At 40.1% G+C, this 15,436-nt stretch overlaps 2 protein-coding genes across 2 annotated transcripts in view; both read left to right on the forward strand.

Annotated features, from left to right (window-relative positions):
* LOC125751447 (coiled-coil domain-containing protein 34-like) overlaps positions 1-15,436 on the forward strand; it is a 112,891-nt gene that overhangs the window by 47,235 nt on the left and 50,220 nt on the right. The gene's annotated exons all lie outside the window — the stretch shown is intronic.
* lin7c (lin-7 homolog C (C. elegans)) lies at positions 3,173-14,862 on the forward strand. The gene is made up of 5 exons (XM_049030277.1): positions 3,173-3,352; positions 4,557-4,675; positions 6,614-6,685; positions 11,837-12,046; positions 12,291-14,862. Exons 1-5 carry the CDS (start codon positions 3,316-3,318, stop codon positions 12,456-12,458), a joined length of 606 nt encoding a protein of 201 aa, XP_048886234.1. The 5' UTR covers positions 3,173-3,315; the 3' UTR covers positions 12,459-14,862.

A 15,436-nucleotide genomic window follows, 5' to 3' on the forward strand; every position in this document is an offset into this window, starting at 1 on the left:
AGCTGGGACTTGTGTGTGTGGGGCGGGGATAGCAGGAAAACAAGCAGGGCAGTGGGGCCCGAGGACCGACTTTGAGAACCACTGGATAAAAGCATCGCGTACAATGTAAAACTTATATTATGAACAGGAGAGGTCATTTAGAGAAGCAATAATACATGACAGACAGACAGACAGACAGACAGACGGACAGACGGACAGACGGACAGACGGATAGACGGATAGACGGATAGACGGATGGATGGATGGATAGATGGATAGATAGATAGATAGATAGATAGATAGATAGATAGATAGATGGATGGATGGATGGATGGATGGATGGATGGATGAAAAAACAATATTTTACATATCCTTCATCTATAAAGGACTTATGGAGACCAACAGGACATAAGTGATTCTGTTCAGTTTACTGGCATCACTTTCGGCAGAAATTGCATCAGCCTTTTGGGATAAGTTGTTACCAACTTTTCACTACTGCACACTCTTTGTCCATTTGTCTTTGAAAAATTGTTCAAGCCACCTCCAGGCTGCATAGGTACAAATGGTACAAATGGTTCATATCCTGTTACATGTTCTTCACTGGACTAAGGAACCAGCACCGGGTTAGTCGAAACTTTTGTATTTGTTGTTATGTCAAATGTAATTCTTAACATCCCTTTCATCTTAGATGTCAACTGGGAATACATAGTATAGGAAGTATAGATCTGAAGTGATTTTCTTTTTTTCTGGGAGTGTTTTTCACAGCAAAGTCACTCTCCCAAGGAGCCCAGAGTCACAGAACACTTGGGCAATTGTTGTACACATAATTTCTAGGGCAGGAGGTAGTGTGGTGGCAAAGGACATTATCTCATAACATGAAGTTTGCCGGTTTAAGTCTCAGGGGGAGCTCTGTAGTTGTACTGAGCATGTTATCTAACCTAAATTACTTCAGTAAAATACCGTCAAATAATAAGTGAAAAGTCACGTTAGAGAATGCAGCTCCACCTAAACAACTAAACGGTGCCTCAAATGATATCCCAAGACCGTAAGTGGCCTACAGTTGTCATAGCTTTCACAGCTAATGCCCTGCATGCCCGGATACTTGATTTTTAAGGACAGCCTGTTCTACAGAAATTCACAGCTGTGTCTTGATTTCCTGAAATTGGGCTTTACTGTGCATCTGGGGATTTTCGGTGCCTTGAAATGCCCTGTCCTTGATTGATGCTTTTAAAAACCTTAAGCTGGGCTCTCACTGAAAGTTCCTTCATGGTATAAACCCAGCAGCTGCACAGCTTCCAGACACCGTTATATTTCACCTGGACTTCACCACACACATATCGACTCCCTTTTTCTATTTATGTGACTTTCTAAAAACAAATCATTGCACCAAGAGTGAAACAGAAAAGGGGACTGAATACTCATGGAACCAGGACAGTAGCCTCACTGTTTGGGGAACGGGGGCTTGTTTCGTGCCTCTGGCTTCGCGTATGTGACATTTCATGTGCGCCCTGTGTCGGAGCGGGTTTCCTGAGTAGGATGTCCCCGTCCTTTGCTTTCGTTTTAACTTTGACATTAAAATAATATGTTAGTCACTGATGTTTGAAATTCTCCTTAAGCACAGTGAGTACATAGATACATACACAGACGCTCCCCGGGTTACGATGGTCAATGTCACGATATTTCAACTTTAAAATGGGTATTATTATTCAATACATGATATGACATATTCAACAGTTTATTGTAAATTGGGCTTTGTGTTAATGATTTTGCCCAACTGTAGGCTTAATGTAAGAGTTCTAAGCATGTTTAAAGTATGCTATAGGTGTACTGTATTAAAATGCAGTTTCACTATAGTTTCACCGTACAAAAGCTTTATCGGAACGTAACCCCATCGCAACCTGGGGAGCGTCTGTATTACGTATTTGGATTGAACATTGAACAGCAGGGTCGCAGAACTGGAATAACATTTCATGACATGAGAGCAGGTGGGGGAGAGGGAGATAGAGGCAAGTTAGAAAAGGAAGTCTGTGCCGATATGGACAGTAAATCTTGATTAAAGAAACATCATGTAGCCTTAGCATTTCGCGGTTTGTTCACTGACGGGCTATAGGTAGCCAGTGACTCAGAATAACAAGGTTATTGGTCAGCCTCTCACAGTGCACCATCTGCTAAGTATTATCGTTTACATCATCCCAGTGACCCACCCCAGTGACAGTTTGAAAGGTTAAACGTTTTCTTCCTTAGCATGGATTTAATTATTAAGCGCAATTCCGCTCATATTTCAAGCATTTAGTGGGAAGGCCCATATAAAACGGTATGAAACACAATTTTAACTTAAATTCCTTTCCAAAGAAAATAAATCTTTCGTTTGCCGATGGGAGATTCGAAGATCTACCATTACAGAGGCTACAATGTTACTGCAGAATCATTAAAAATCTCATCACTAGACATTCCAAGGAAGACAAATCGTGAGGTGGATTTTAAAAATGCTATAAAAAAAAGCAGATGATGGGAATGCAGACTTCGGTAATGCCCATACCACACACTGAATAGCATAATCTACAGGATTATAGTCTAAAATTAAAGGGACGATCATACCCAATTAGTTATTAACATTGCTCTGATTAGTAACAGTCAGGTCTTTACTGCATAGAACCAGGTGGCCTCTGCTAAAACGAACTTTTTAAAATAAAATTTGGAGCCTTCAATCCTGGTCAACAACTTTTACTGGTGACGCCACCTCCGGTCGACAACTATGTCAAAACTGCATAAATCTAAACAATGAGTGGCTCTGAAAACTCAAATAGCCCAAAGGTCCCTGACCAAGTTAACGTCAAAGTAAACTTTATTGTCATCTCTGCTATATACTGTACAGGTACATAGAGAGACGAGATGACGTGGCTCCAGTTTTTTTTTCCAGTGCAGACGAGAGAAAGACATGTAACAAATAGGCACGTGGTAAACAAGTCTCTGACAGTGGCAGAAGTAAAAACAAATGTAATAATATTAATGAAACAACAATGACAACTATAATAAAACAACATAAATATGAATAACGTTAAATTTGCACTGTATTAAAAACTGTGCGTTATAAACAGCGTTCTGCAGCGGAGACACACAACCTTATTAGTTGGGTGAGGCTTGTACCGCTGTGTTATACACTCCCACCAGCTGGGGGCAGCACTCGGTATCCAGCCTCCGCAAACGGAGACCGCATCCAGGCGAAACTGTGTTCAGTGTGTCGTGGGCGGGATCGTTATTTACACGAAGAGAAACTTTTCTTCGCTGTTGTTGAGTTTTTTTTCGTGCGTGGAACCCGTCGACGTCGCACCGAATATGGCCTCACTGGGTGAGCCGATCCGGCTGGAGAGAGGTAAACGCAGATTGGGCTGAATGGACGCTCCTCTTGGGCGCTTGGCTGTATTTACGTCCGGGAGACGCCGCCTGTGACCGGACACACTCTGTGTGGTTAACCGCCTGGCATCTTCCAGTTTCACTAGCAGTGTCCGGAAAATACGTACGTTAGTGTGAGCAGTGGCCCTTATTATTATTACTATTATTATTACTATTATTATTAATATGATTGGATACCTGGCTCGTTCTTAACGTCACTGTATGCTAATAGCAGTCTGTCGGAAGGGCCTGTATCCCTGTTAGAAGAGGCTGGTTCCCGGAAGGTGCGAAACCGCATTGATGATGGTTATAAATGAACCGGGCCCAACAGCTCAGGGCTGTTCAAATCACGGCCGTCAAGGTCCGAGAGCCTGGAGTGAAGCTTCTGACCAGTCAGAATCAGGAATTAAACCAACTACCTGGGAGAACTGAAAGCAAGGCCTGGATTTGGAGTCAAGGTCCAGATCTGAAGAGCCCCGCAAGGTGGTTGTGCCCATGCCATGTTGACGGGAAAGCTCTGCAAGGCACACAGATCTGCGTATTAAGAAACACAAAACATCAAGAAATGCAACATTTGCAAAACAAAAATGTATCCTCTGACCGTTTAGATGATGTCCATCCCCATAGCATAAAAGCACAAAACGGCCCTTTGTCAAAAATTATGTATTTTTATGGTTGTAATGGTTTGTGTTTTCGTGAGACCTCTAAATATGCTGAAAAGCAAGGGCCTCCAAGTGTTCTGGAACCGGCTGCCTGTTTCCTCAAACTATCTAGGTGAAGCCGAAAGAAAAAATGACCAGATCTTTACAGTTACGAGAAAGTCGTATGAATTGTATCATGGTTATCTATAAACTGGATTTGATAAGGTCTTTTTCCAGAGAAAGAAAATGTCAGACAGTTGCTATCAAAAAGTGTGAACTTCGATTGAGACGTTTTGATTTTTAAAAAACATTAATCATATTATGAATGTATGACAGACTATAAAGTTAGATTCCTGTATTTTATATTTATCAACATTTTGATGAAGAGAGAAATTAAATATTACTGATTAAAAAAAAATATATGTAAAATCGATGGAGGCTTGAAAATGATATATATTTTTTCTGTACTGTTCTAACAGAAGATATTTAAAACATATTTATTAGGATTGTCAGATAAATTGTGGCAGGCTTTCTGTTCGGCAGATATCTCCCGGGCCATTGAGCTGCTGGACAAGCTGCAGAAGACTGGGGAGGTCCCCCCGCAGAAGCTACAAGCACTACAGAGGGTGCTGCAGAGTGAGTTCTGCAATGCTGTGCGAGAGGTGGGTGGAGCCACGTCACACACCAATCCGGAGAATCGGTCTAAACTGGTTAAACAATAGTGTTAAAATACTCCTACTGTATATCAGAGTTCTTCTCTCCATATTCCAGGCTTTTCTTTATGACTACATCATGGCTAAATCCTGAAACTAATTTAACTTTTCCAGACCTTTTGCCTGACAGCTAACTTTAATTTTTGCTAGTTAAAATTATGCAGTGCCAAATGAAAGAATGATTGATTCTTAATTTAATTAAATAGATTATGTGTATGATTTAATAGTTCATAACGTTTGCCCAGCTGAGTTGTTTATTGACTGATTAATGGTCAGTAAGTAATCGTCAAACAACATTCTGCTTGTATATGAATGAAATATTTAGGTAATTTCACTGCAGCACTACTCCTCCTACCCACCGGCCAGCCCCAGTCAGGCATACTACCATTTACACTGCCGAATATATTTCTCTGTAAAAGTTATTCTTAATATATGATTGTAACTGGGATTAATAATTCTGTGATTTAAAAAAACCCATAAAATTGTATTAAATCCTCGAACAGATATTTGGCGCTATCCCAGTTGACAAAACAGGAATCAGTAAGGATTAATCCTTACTGATTTATAAGGCCAACTACCCTTTTCAGTGGGTACAGGACAGTTTTTCTGGCTACAGCTGTACTGTCCACTCTTACAACTTTCCTTAAGGCTGAGAATATGATTGGCTGCTGCGGTGGTTGTGGCAGATTTTCCAGTGCTGCGTCTGTCCACCCAATGGCAGCTTATTTGCAGTGTGTAAAAATGGGGAGGAGGGCTAGGTGGGAATGATGGTATTTCTAGGGTGATTATAACCTGTTGCCACTGCTGGGCTCGTTTAACTACAGTATTTAGATTTTAGTGCTGTTGATTTTCTCTTATGGAAGGACTGGTTTTTTAATCTTAATTTTCCTATTCAGACTTGTGGATATTTGATTTATGCTTGTGATTCGGATGTTTCAATATTATCAGGCTTTTGTGTGGAGTTTGTATGTTCGCTCTGTCAAGGCATACAGTTTAGATGAATTGTCATCTCTAAATTTTCCCTGTTATGTGGAATGTGTGTCCTGTGATAGTTTCTTTCTACTTGTATTTTCCTTTGCACGTTACTTGTCTGTATTGAGATTAGGCCACCTGAGCCTCTTCAAGGGGCAGGGTTGACATTTTCATTACATTCTCAGGCACCAACGTCTCTTTAGATTCGGTTGTCAGCCTATTTTTCAAATGTCATGCTAGTACGGTCCGCTGTGATTACAAAGCATTCTTATACTGTAATGTATTGGGTCATGGTGACTCAGTAGGAAGTACTATGGTATCACTGCTTTGGTGTTGCGGGCTCCCTTCCTGTCCCTGCTTTGTATGTGGTGTTTGCGGATTCTTGTATGTTTGCGAAAGTTTCGTACAAGTACTGTGGGTTCCTCCCACAGTCCAAAGACAAGTGGCAAACAGCGTCTCTAAATTTTTCGAGTGTGTGTGTGTGTGAGAGAGAGGCTGTGTGTCCTGTGATGATCCAGTTCAGAGCCTAGTATAGTGCACGAGGTTTAAGTCCACGATCCAAAAAGAAATAAAATAAAAAAACAAGTTATAGAGGTTAAAGTGAATGTTGTGAGCACTGCTATTGTCACAATATCTGCTACTGATCTAATCTCTGCTAATAATTATAAATAATTACGTCAAATGAGGAAATTGCAGGGAAGTGTTTATCAATGGAAAGAGATGAGTGTTTGTTTATCAGTATAATTATAGGTGTCTGTCGTCTGTGGAGTTGATTGAGGTTCCAATTATCCTTAAAGGAATGTTTTTTTTTTCCCTGGCCAATGGAAACCGGTTGCCTCAACCCAACCTGTAACAGAATTCTCACGTCTCCTTACGTGTCTATGGGAGGGTGACAGCCTCGACTCTCTCTTTTAGGTGTACGAACACGTGTATGAGACGGTGGACATTAACAGCAGCGCGGAAGTCAGAGCAAACGCTACCGCTAAGGTAAACCCTCATCAGCTGCTCCTGTCCACACCTTCATCTTCACAAACTGTCTCATTCACCTTGTCCATGCCAAACATGTTTTTCATTCAGATTAGCAGTAATGGTTCTCTCATTCAAAAATGAGAAATAACAGATCTAATTGGTCTTTTAATGTACTTATTTCAATAAACTAATTACCATTAATAAAAGCTGAATTATCCTCATTATTAAATAATGGCGTGGCCTGTGGTTTCTCACCACCTGTTGTTAGCTGCAGGATTCAATTAAGTCTTATCTTTTTCATTAATGGGCCAGATTCTGGCCAAGAATGAACCAGGCAGTATGCTTCTCAATAGACAGCTAAACAGTGGAAATCATTGTCTTTGAGTCATGTCGTTAATTTCATTTCTGGGCAAATGGAAGAAGGAAGTATTTGCACTTCATATGAGCTACAGTTTTAGAAACCCACGTCCTTGCAGGTAGTGTGGTTAAACTGTTCTCGGCTTGAATTACACTGGTTATTTCAAATCGATTTCCTGTAATGTTCTCAAACTACCTTACAGCTTGCAAAGAACTGCATATCTGTGTATCCTTTGCAAGAATCAATCTGTAATTGATTTTTAATTTGCTGTAAATGTGTCACAGGCTGTACTCATGGGCAGGCTTTCTGTATACATTTTTCTTGGGCAGTGTCATATTGAAATATTCTCGATATATGATGCACCAAGGCTGATATTTCCAAGACAGAGTTTAAGAACTATTGTAGTTTCTTACACAATATACGAATCCATAAATTCATTAATATTGTACTTATTTTGTTTTTAATGCAAGCAGAAGCAAGATGCGGTTGTAATACCCCATGAAATACAAAAATGCAAGAAGTGCATTGTCATTGTAGGCAAACGATATGCAGAAGGGTTCAGACCAAGCTTATTTGTTGGCAGTCTCATTAACAGTGCTAATTATGTGTGAGGAAACATTGAGATTGACCTGGAGCAGTGCAGACACGATACAGCTGCAGATCTCCCTCTCTAAATTCCTCTCTTGGCAGTGGACGCTGAGGACAGTGCATATTTTTTCCTCATATGCTGGTTTTGGCAGCAGTGCGACTGCATCTCTGTCAGAGCATTCAGCTGACGTTCAGTGTTCAATTCAGCAGCACAGCAGAAGGCTTGCTGGCCTGCAATGTTCTGGCTGCATGAGTGAAGCAAGCAAGTCTCGATTACGGCTTTTAATTACAAGCCGGAGCTACTTGAACCCAGGTGATCTGCTCTGCCGCTGTTCTCTAAGTTTATTCAGCACCCTGCAGTTTTGTTAGTATTACACATTGAGGAATGTAGGGTGCAAAACACAACTCATTAAGAAAACACTATTTCATTAAGAAAACAAAATGCCATCGTTTTGTCAGTGTTTTTCTGTGAGATGACACAGTGGCTTGATGGACAGTGCACTTGTCTTAATCTCACTGTGCAAAGACGTGCAGTTAGTGTAACTGATCTCTCTCTAAATTATCCAAAGAGTTTCATTGTGTGTGACTGTGTGCATGTATGTGCCCTGCAATGGACTGGCATCCTTTCCAGGGTGTACCAAGCCTAGGATAGCCTCCCACGATTCTGATCAGCATAAGCCGGTTGAAGATGGACTGGAATATTTTTACATTTTCTTAATGTTTGGGTCCAAATGACCATTTCAGAATTTTTAATCTGGTACTTTTTACAATTCACAGGGGTCTTGGAATGACATCGATGGCATTTGAATCATTGTCACATTTCCCAAAAGTTCTGCTTGTACAAGTGAAAAGCCTTCCGATTATCTGGTAACATTTCAAGCTCATATTTATGCCTTTGCCTTAGTCCAGTGTTTCCCAACCCAGTCCTCGGGGAACACCGGACACTCCACGTTTTTGCTCCCTCCCAGCTCCCAGCCAATCAGGAACACCGAATACCTGGTACAGGCGCGCTGGGACCTGAGTGGAAGCAAAAATGTGGCCTGTCCAGTGTTCCCCAAAGACTGGGTTGGGTCAGCATGTAGCTCAGTGGGCTAAGCCTGTGTGCCTGTAATCACAAGATTGCCGGTTCAAACCCAGCCTCAGCACGTCTCCTGGTCCTTGAGCAAGGCCCTTTAACCCCCAGCTCCCTTTCTCAAATTATTATTATTTATTATAAACACTGCCTTAGACTGTATACAAAGCCCTGCAGGGTTTTCTTGAACAATGTGCATAGTACTTGCTCTGGAACTCCTATTGGGTCCATTTGATGTTATTCTGACAGGAGACATCACAATAAATGCAGTGTTAATTTAATGCCAGTGCCATTTTCATTAACATCAACATTAAGGTAAAAAGAAATGGGATGCTAATGTAGCATGTCAGGAAAACAGCCCTCTAACTTCAGTATTTAACATGAGCATTCATACCTACTATAGAGCATGTAAAAGCATCATGTTTTATAGATTTAATAGCACTTGTGTGTTATAATAATCTATAACATAATCTATAACACTTGTATTACATTTGTGGTGTGCTTCCCTGCCGAGGGATAGAAATGTCGGTCTGAGACAGCCTCATGAATGCTGAATGGAGCTTATTGAATGATTTCAACCTGCCAGCATGTCACTCTGAAGCGAAAAGAGAGACATTAAATATGTAAATATTTAGTGGGGAAACATTAGGGTTCAACAGGATAAATAGTGTTTTTTTTGTAACTGCATCACTTTTGATTAAAAAAAAAATACAAGGAATTTTCTGTACGTTGACATGAAGACTAACTTCATGTTAAATTCAGCAGTTTTGTTCCTTAGGAGTGGGTCTGTCACCAAGATTGTTAAACTAGGTCAAACTACTTTCAGCAGGGGTTTTTCCCTCCTCCAGGTGTATAAATAATAAATAGGAGAGATTCTGACAACCTGTGCTGCTCATGCAAAGAGTTTAAAGGTACAGAATCTGAGTTGAACCTTCATGATGAGATATTCCTTGATTATAGTTGGCTCACACACCAAATATTCGTCATCCTTTCCAGCCCCCTGCCTTGGTGCAACAAACCTGTCTCTCTCTGACACACGGATTACATTTACTTTTATTTACCAGATGCTTTTGACCAAAGCGACGTACAAACAAAGGCAGAAAATACATTACAAGCATACAGGCCCTCGTCCGCTCGTGCATCTCCTACAGAAGATAGCATTTTACACCTCCAGCCTGTACTGTAACACAATGCCAATTCTTCTTTGTCCAATACTCATGTTGGATTTGATCCCAGTGTGAATTTTGCTAAGAGGTGCTTTTAATTTTCAGGTAGTACTAAGTATTATAAATAATTGCCATGTTCAAATAAAAATAGAAGTTTCTAATATAAATGTGTGTGTGTGTGTGTGTGTGTGTGTGTGTGTGTGTGTGTATATATATGTGTATATATATATATGTGTGTGTGTGTGTATGTTTGTATGTTTGTGTGTATGTGTATGTATGTATATATATATATATATATATATATATATATATATATATATATATATATATATATATATATATATATATATATATATATATATATATATATATGTTTGCAGTTTGTGCTAACAAGATTAAAATACTGACTGGTATCACGGGAATCTAATATTTCGAAGAAATGTTAAAAATGCGTTTGTCTAATTTGTTTAACCGTCTAGCCAATTAGATGTAGCTGCATTGGCTGCTAATGTCGGGATCCACTGTGTAACGTCGTTTCTGAAAACCACAATTAACGTGGTATAAATCGCTCCTGTTACTGTAACGGCCAATTAGGTATAACGGTGCCAAGAGGGAACAGAGGGAGAAGGAGAGAAGATGTAAAAAGACGCCCCTATATCGCTCCCATAAATTCTTAACAAAATTGCAGGAGAAACGGCCATGTTTCCCGCACGCTCGTGTCCTCCCCCATGCATTCTCCTCATTACATAATCATGACACACAGAATGATGCTCAGTACCACAAACTCCTACCCATATTGCTGCATGTTTCTGTAGTTGGACGCTGAGTTTTTATTTATAATTTCTTCTGTCTGTCTTTTCTTTATTGTTATTGGCAGTTACTTGTCAAGCGTAGATAGCTCTATAAGACAATAATATGTCCTTCTGTGTGTGAAACGTGTTGCGTCTTTAATTAGGATACATTATCGGAATAGTTCAGTCACTGTTTAATTTTTGTGCTGTTGTCAGGTTTCTTTCGGTTTGCGCGCAGTTGGTTTTCTCTGATAAACTGAGTAACTTTCTCTGAAGGTATCTGTGTTGTTTCTGGCTGCCCTTTCCATGAGTGGCCCTGTGGGGCGGCAGGCTGATCAGGGGTGGTTTGCAGTCACGTACAGTTCAGCAAGGTTGTCCAGAGTTGGCCCGTCTATTTTTGGTGCTGCTCAAAGGCATTTGTTTTAAATTAATTTGACGACTTTCATGTCCTGTGTGCTGCCTCACGTCGCTCCTTGATGGTTTGTGTGTCATACCTGTGTTTGAGGCCGTGTATACAGTGGGTATCCTATGCATTTAGTTGGGTTTGAGAAAGCTGTTGGCTTATTCATGAAATACTATGTAAAGACCTATATAAAATTTTGCATTGGCTTGTGTAGGGGGTGACGATATGGCAAAAATATATCACTATTTGTTTTTCAGGCAGGATCGCGATCTACGAACTTAGCAAGATTCTTTTTCATGTTGGTCTTTGAGACTATTCTGCAAGTTACTGAACAGTACAACCAAGCTAATTCCATTATTTTAAAAATACAGCTCAATAATGTAACCAAGCCTAAACGAAAAACATAGTACATTCGTTCTTTCATGTGTTTTCTTTTGATGTGGTTAAAAAGGAGACCAACTACGCTGCCAAATAGGAAATGTTGCATGTTGGGCCAAGCACGTGGAAGGAGTGGAAGACATCCCCTACTGTTCACTTTACCAGCGTATTGGTGTGTTGAAATAGATTTGCCTGACAAAACAAATTCAGATGCGACTATAAGCCATAGAACTGCAACTGACAGTAACAATCTCTCTGTAAAGGCAGATCGTGGAGACATTTTAATCGTTCATGATTTAATATTGCCAAATCGCACACCCCTAGACTTAAGTCTTCAATTCCATTTATTGAGCTGAGGTGATCACCTTTGATGGTTGCATATAACTTCCTGAGCCTTACCTCTCGCCTGGTAGGCCACAGTGGCAGCGTTTGCAGCCAGTGAAGGGCATTCGCATCCGCGTGTGGTGGAGCTGCCCAAGACAGAGGAGGGCCTGGGCTTCAATATCATGGGGGGCAAGGAGCAGAACTCGCCTATCTACATCTCTCGCATTATCCCCGGGGGCATCGCCGACCGCCACGGGGTGTTAAAGAGGGGGGACCAGATGCTGTCTGTCAATGGCACGGTAGGTATCCACCGGCGCCAAACATACAAGCAGCTGTCCGCTACAGCTGTGCCGTAGGCACCAATGTCATAAACTGATTTATCTGTGTAATTCCTTTGACATTTAATGTGCCAGGTACCTTTCTTGACAGATAATGTGATATACAAAGTATTGATGGAATGGGTAGCTGTAGTGAGATGGAGTTTCTCAGAGAATGGGAGCAGGTTCAGGTGCTGGAGAAGGTGCCTGTGTTCTCGTCTCGTAGAGCGTGGAGGGGGAACATCACGAGAGGGCTGTGGAGCTCCTGAAGGCTGCGCAGGGCACAGTCAAGCTGGTGGTGCGCTATACCCCCAAGGTCCTCGAGGAGATGGAGTCGCGCTTTGAGAAGATGAGGTCTGCCAAACGTCGCCAGCAGAACAACTACCCCCAGTAACTTTGGGTTTATCAAACAGGGTCCTTCTTATCTTTCCTCTTCTCCTGTGGACTTGCGTATTTCATCACTGTACACCACCCCAAATTTCCATCTCTTATGATGGCTTCCACCCATTGAGTATCTTTCACTCTTCATCTACAATCTAAGATCATGAAATTATCCTTTTTTGTTCTCCTCATATGTGCATGTAAATGTTTGGAGAGTCATCATTCAGTTCTGGGTTTCATCACTATGGTGATAATCCTTATCTGAAGCTGTGCTGGTAGCATCCTGAATTCATCTACAAGAACAAGCAATCGGCAGAGATGAGCACTTCTGCATATGGAAAATATGTAAATAGTTCATTGTAAATTCTACACGAATGAACACAGGTTGTCTTTACAAGTTCGTTAATTTAAGTCGTCTAGTTTTTATACTTCAGTCAGATTTTTAATGTATGCGTTGATTTTCAGTATTTGTGGGATTGGTGATCTAGGTCTGTGTAGGTGTGATAGAAGTGTATGGGGTAGTCCTTTATGAGTTTATTTTTAGGTGATTGCCATTGGGGTGTGAGTGTGTGAGAGAGATTAAACGTACATGGACCTCTAAGTTGAAATTAATTGAAGGGGAAAGTGACACTTTATTAACTAATTCAATTTAATATAATGACCAATAGGCATGTTGTTCTTTTAATTTTCTTTAGACATTTGACAGAGGTGATGCTGTTAAACTGTGTGCATCCTTTTATCAGTTTTATCAGTAATTACATGCATTTTTTTCTTTTAATATTTAAATTGGGCAGGCTCATAAATATATCCACAGGAGAACTATACCTCAAACTTCAAAATAAAGAACATGCAATAAACCCATTTGAAGCAGAAACCGATGTAGCAGAAATTGTCTGAGATACACAGGGTAGACGCACGGTCTGCCTCCGACCTCACACCTTCTCTCCCTTAACTGTGGTGGTTGCTAAGTAACTGACTATCACCTGATACCGTTGGTTTCCTTTCACTGGGCTATGCTGTGTGTTGAATTGGACTTTTTGCTTCTTGCCAGCTTAGAGACAGGATGATACCTTAAAAAAAGTACCACCAGCCACCCCTGGTTATTGTGGGCAACAGCCTTTAAATGAGCAGACTCAGTCTCTACTTGAGTCTGTACTCTTCTGCAGCCCACAGGTAAAGGAGAATAACAGCTGTATTCCTGAAATTATCCAGTGCATTGCATATAGGGTAAGGATGCCTTGTAAGCTATTCAGCTTGCATGACTGTGATAGTCCTTTCCACTAGCATTTCAAATATTACTTCTTATAAGACATGAACGTATTCGTAAGTTAGTGTAATAAATTATAGGGATAGCATTCCTGGGGCTGAAATCGGTAATTGACAAGCTTGGTGCAAACTGCCACTCACCTCAGGGACACAACGGATGATGTTTTAACCAGCTGAAAGCTGGTGATTAATTATCACGTGACATTGTGGGTATCAGTCCTGCAGCGTTTTCCCAGTTAATGTTAGAAGTTTTGCCCTCCTAGTGTCACCCCATGTTATTTTATACTGATTTTACAGTACATTTTCTATTAAACATATCTCTTTTATTTAGGATTAGGAGTAGGGTGTCCAGATAATCTGTGGCTGTGGAATTTTTACATTTAATTTTTAAAAATCCAATGTGTGAAATGCCTGTCAGGTCCTTCCGTGTCTCATGTTTGTAGTAACTGTACATACTGCCTTTGGAAATTTATTTTCTTATTTATACTTAAATTGTATGTGCTTTTCAGACAGGATAATCCATAACTACTTTTCTCCTCAAACAGTCCACTCAAACTATGCAAACATGAGTGCAAGACCTTTAATGTTCCCCTCTAATTATTTCTCTAGATTCTAGAAGAATTAGGCATAATTATTTAACTGTTACATGTTAACAACCCCACCCATCCAAAAACGCATACGTAAGCGAAGCAGCACATTTATGACTGTTGACCTTATGATGAGCCTACTCTGAAACACCATAGTATCTGATGTGAATGATATCCTTCCTGTCTCAGGACTGACCCTGCAAAAAGAATTAGCTTTTCAGAGTACTGTCCCTCTACCAGGTCACAATATTTGTCTTTTAATTTTGTTTCCCCAAAGAAGAAATTGCTGTTCTATTTTCTTTAATGAAGACCTTTGTTTTGATATTGCTCTCTTTTTGATAATGGACGTTCATTAAAATGCTAATAAAATATCACTACTATTTATTTTTTTATTTACTACATTCCCTGTATCCTGAGTAACAATACCAAGGATTACTAATGGTAAATGTGTTCCATTTGATTTTTTATTTAAGATTTTTATTTACCTTTCCCACTTGTTTTGTGTAATATAAAGATGATTGTATACAATATTGCTGGAAAATAAAGGTATTTGCTTGGATGGTATACATTAATAATCCTCAAGTTTTCTTTTCATTGGTTTTATCTGTCGGTGTAGCCGACATATTAGCTCATCCTGGGGTGTGTGTGGATTAGGGATTAAACTGTTACTGATTTCATGGTAAAACACGGTAAAATTCCAGAGAGTTATTATTACTGTTTAAAATTTTAAATTACCAGTAAAATTGCGCTTCGAAGAACTTGCGTTAAATACAGTCCAGCATCAACAAGTTAGCAACAGTCTCCCTGTTACTGGGGCAGCATGCATCCTAGGTTTGGCTTGTCAGAGAAAAATAAGGCGTGAGACGCTGAGAAACGCTCCAGAGAATTTTAATGTTGGTGCACATTTGAAATGGGTTTCATATGTTAAGTGATGATCCTTTATTGATCCCAATGGGTATTAGCTATGTTGTTACTGTAATGTTTAAGCAAAGTACAGAGTGCTCATAATTTTATTTGGGGTTTTCAATATATAACTTGGTGCAATGATTTCAGCTTGTGTATCAGTACTTTTAAATATTTTCAGAACATTCTAATAATACCACAATAATACTCATAACTGTAATACAAAATGTTCGTT

Source organism: Brienomyrus brachyistius, chromosome 11 (genome assembly GCF_023856365.1).
Source record: "Brienomyrus brachyistius isolate T26 chromosome 11, BBRACH_0.4, whole genome shotgun sequence".
Taxonomy (NCBI): Eukaryota; Metazoa; Chordata; class Actinopteri; order Osteoglossiformes; family Mormyridae; genus Brienomyrus; species Brienomyrus brachyistius.

Excerpts from the sequence above, each read along its gene's own strand:
- lin7c (XM_049030277.1), top strand. The coding sequence starts at position 3,316 with ATGGCCTCACTGGGTGAGCCGATCCGGCTGGAGAGAG. Across the intron at positions 4,676-6,613 it reads TCTGCAATGCTGTGCGAGAG|GTGTACGAACACGTGTATGA; the intron begins GTGGGTGGAGCC and ends TCTCTCTTTTAG. Across the intron at positions 12,047-12,290 it reads TGCTGTCTGTCAATGGCACG|AGCGTGGAGGGGGAACATCA; the intron begins GTAGGTATCCAC and ends CTCGTCTCGTAG.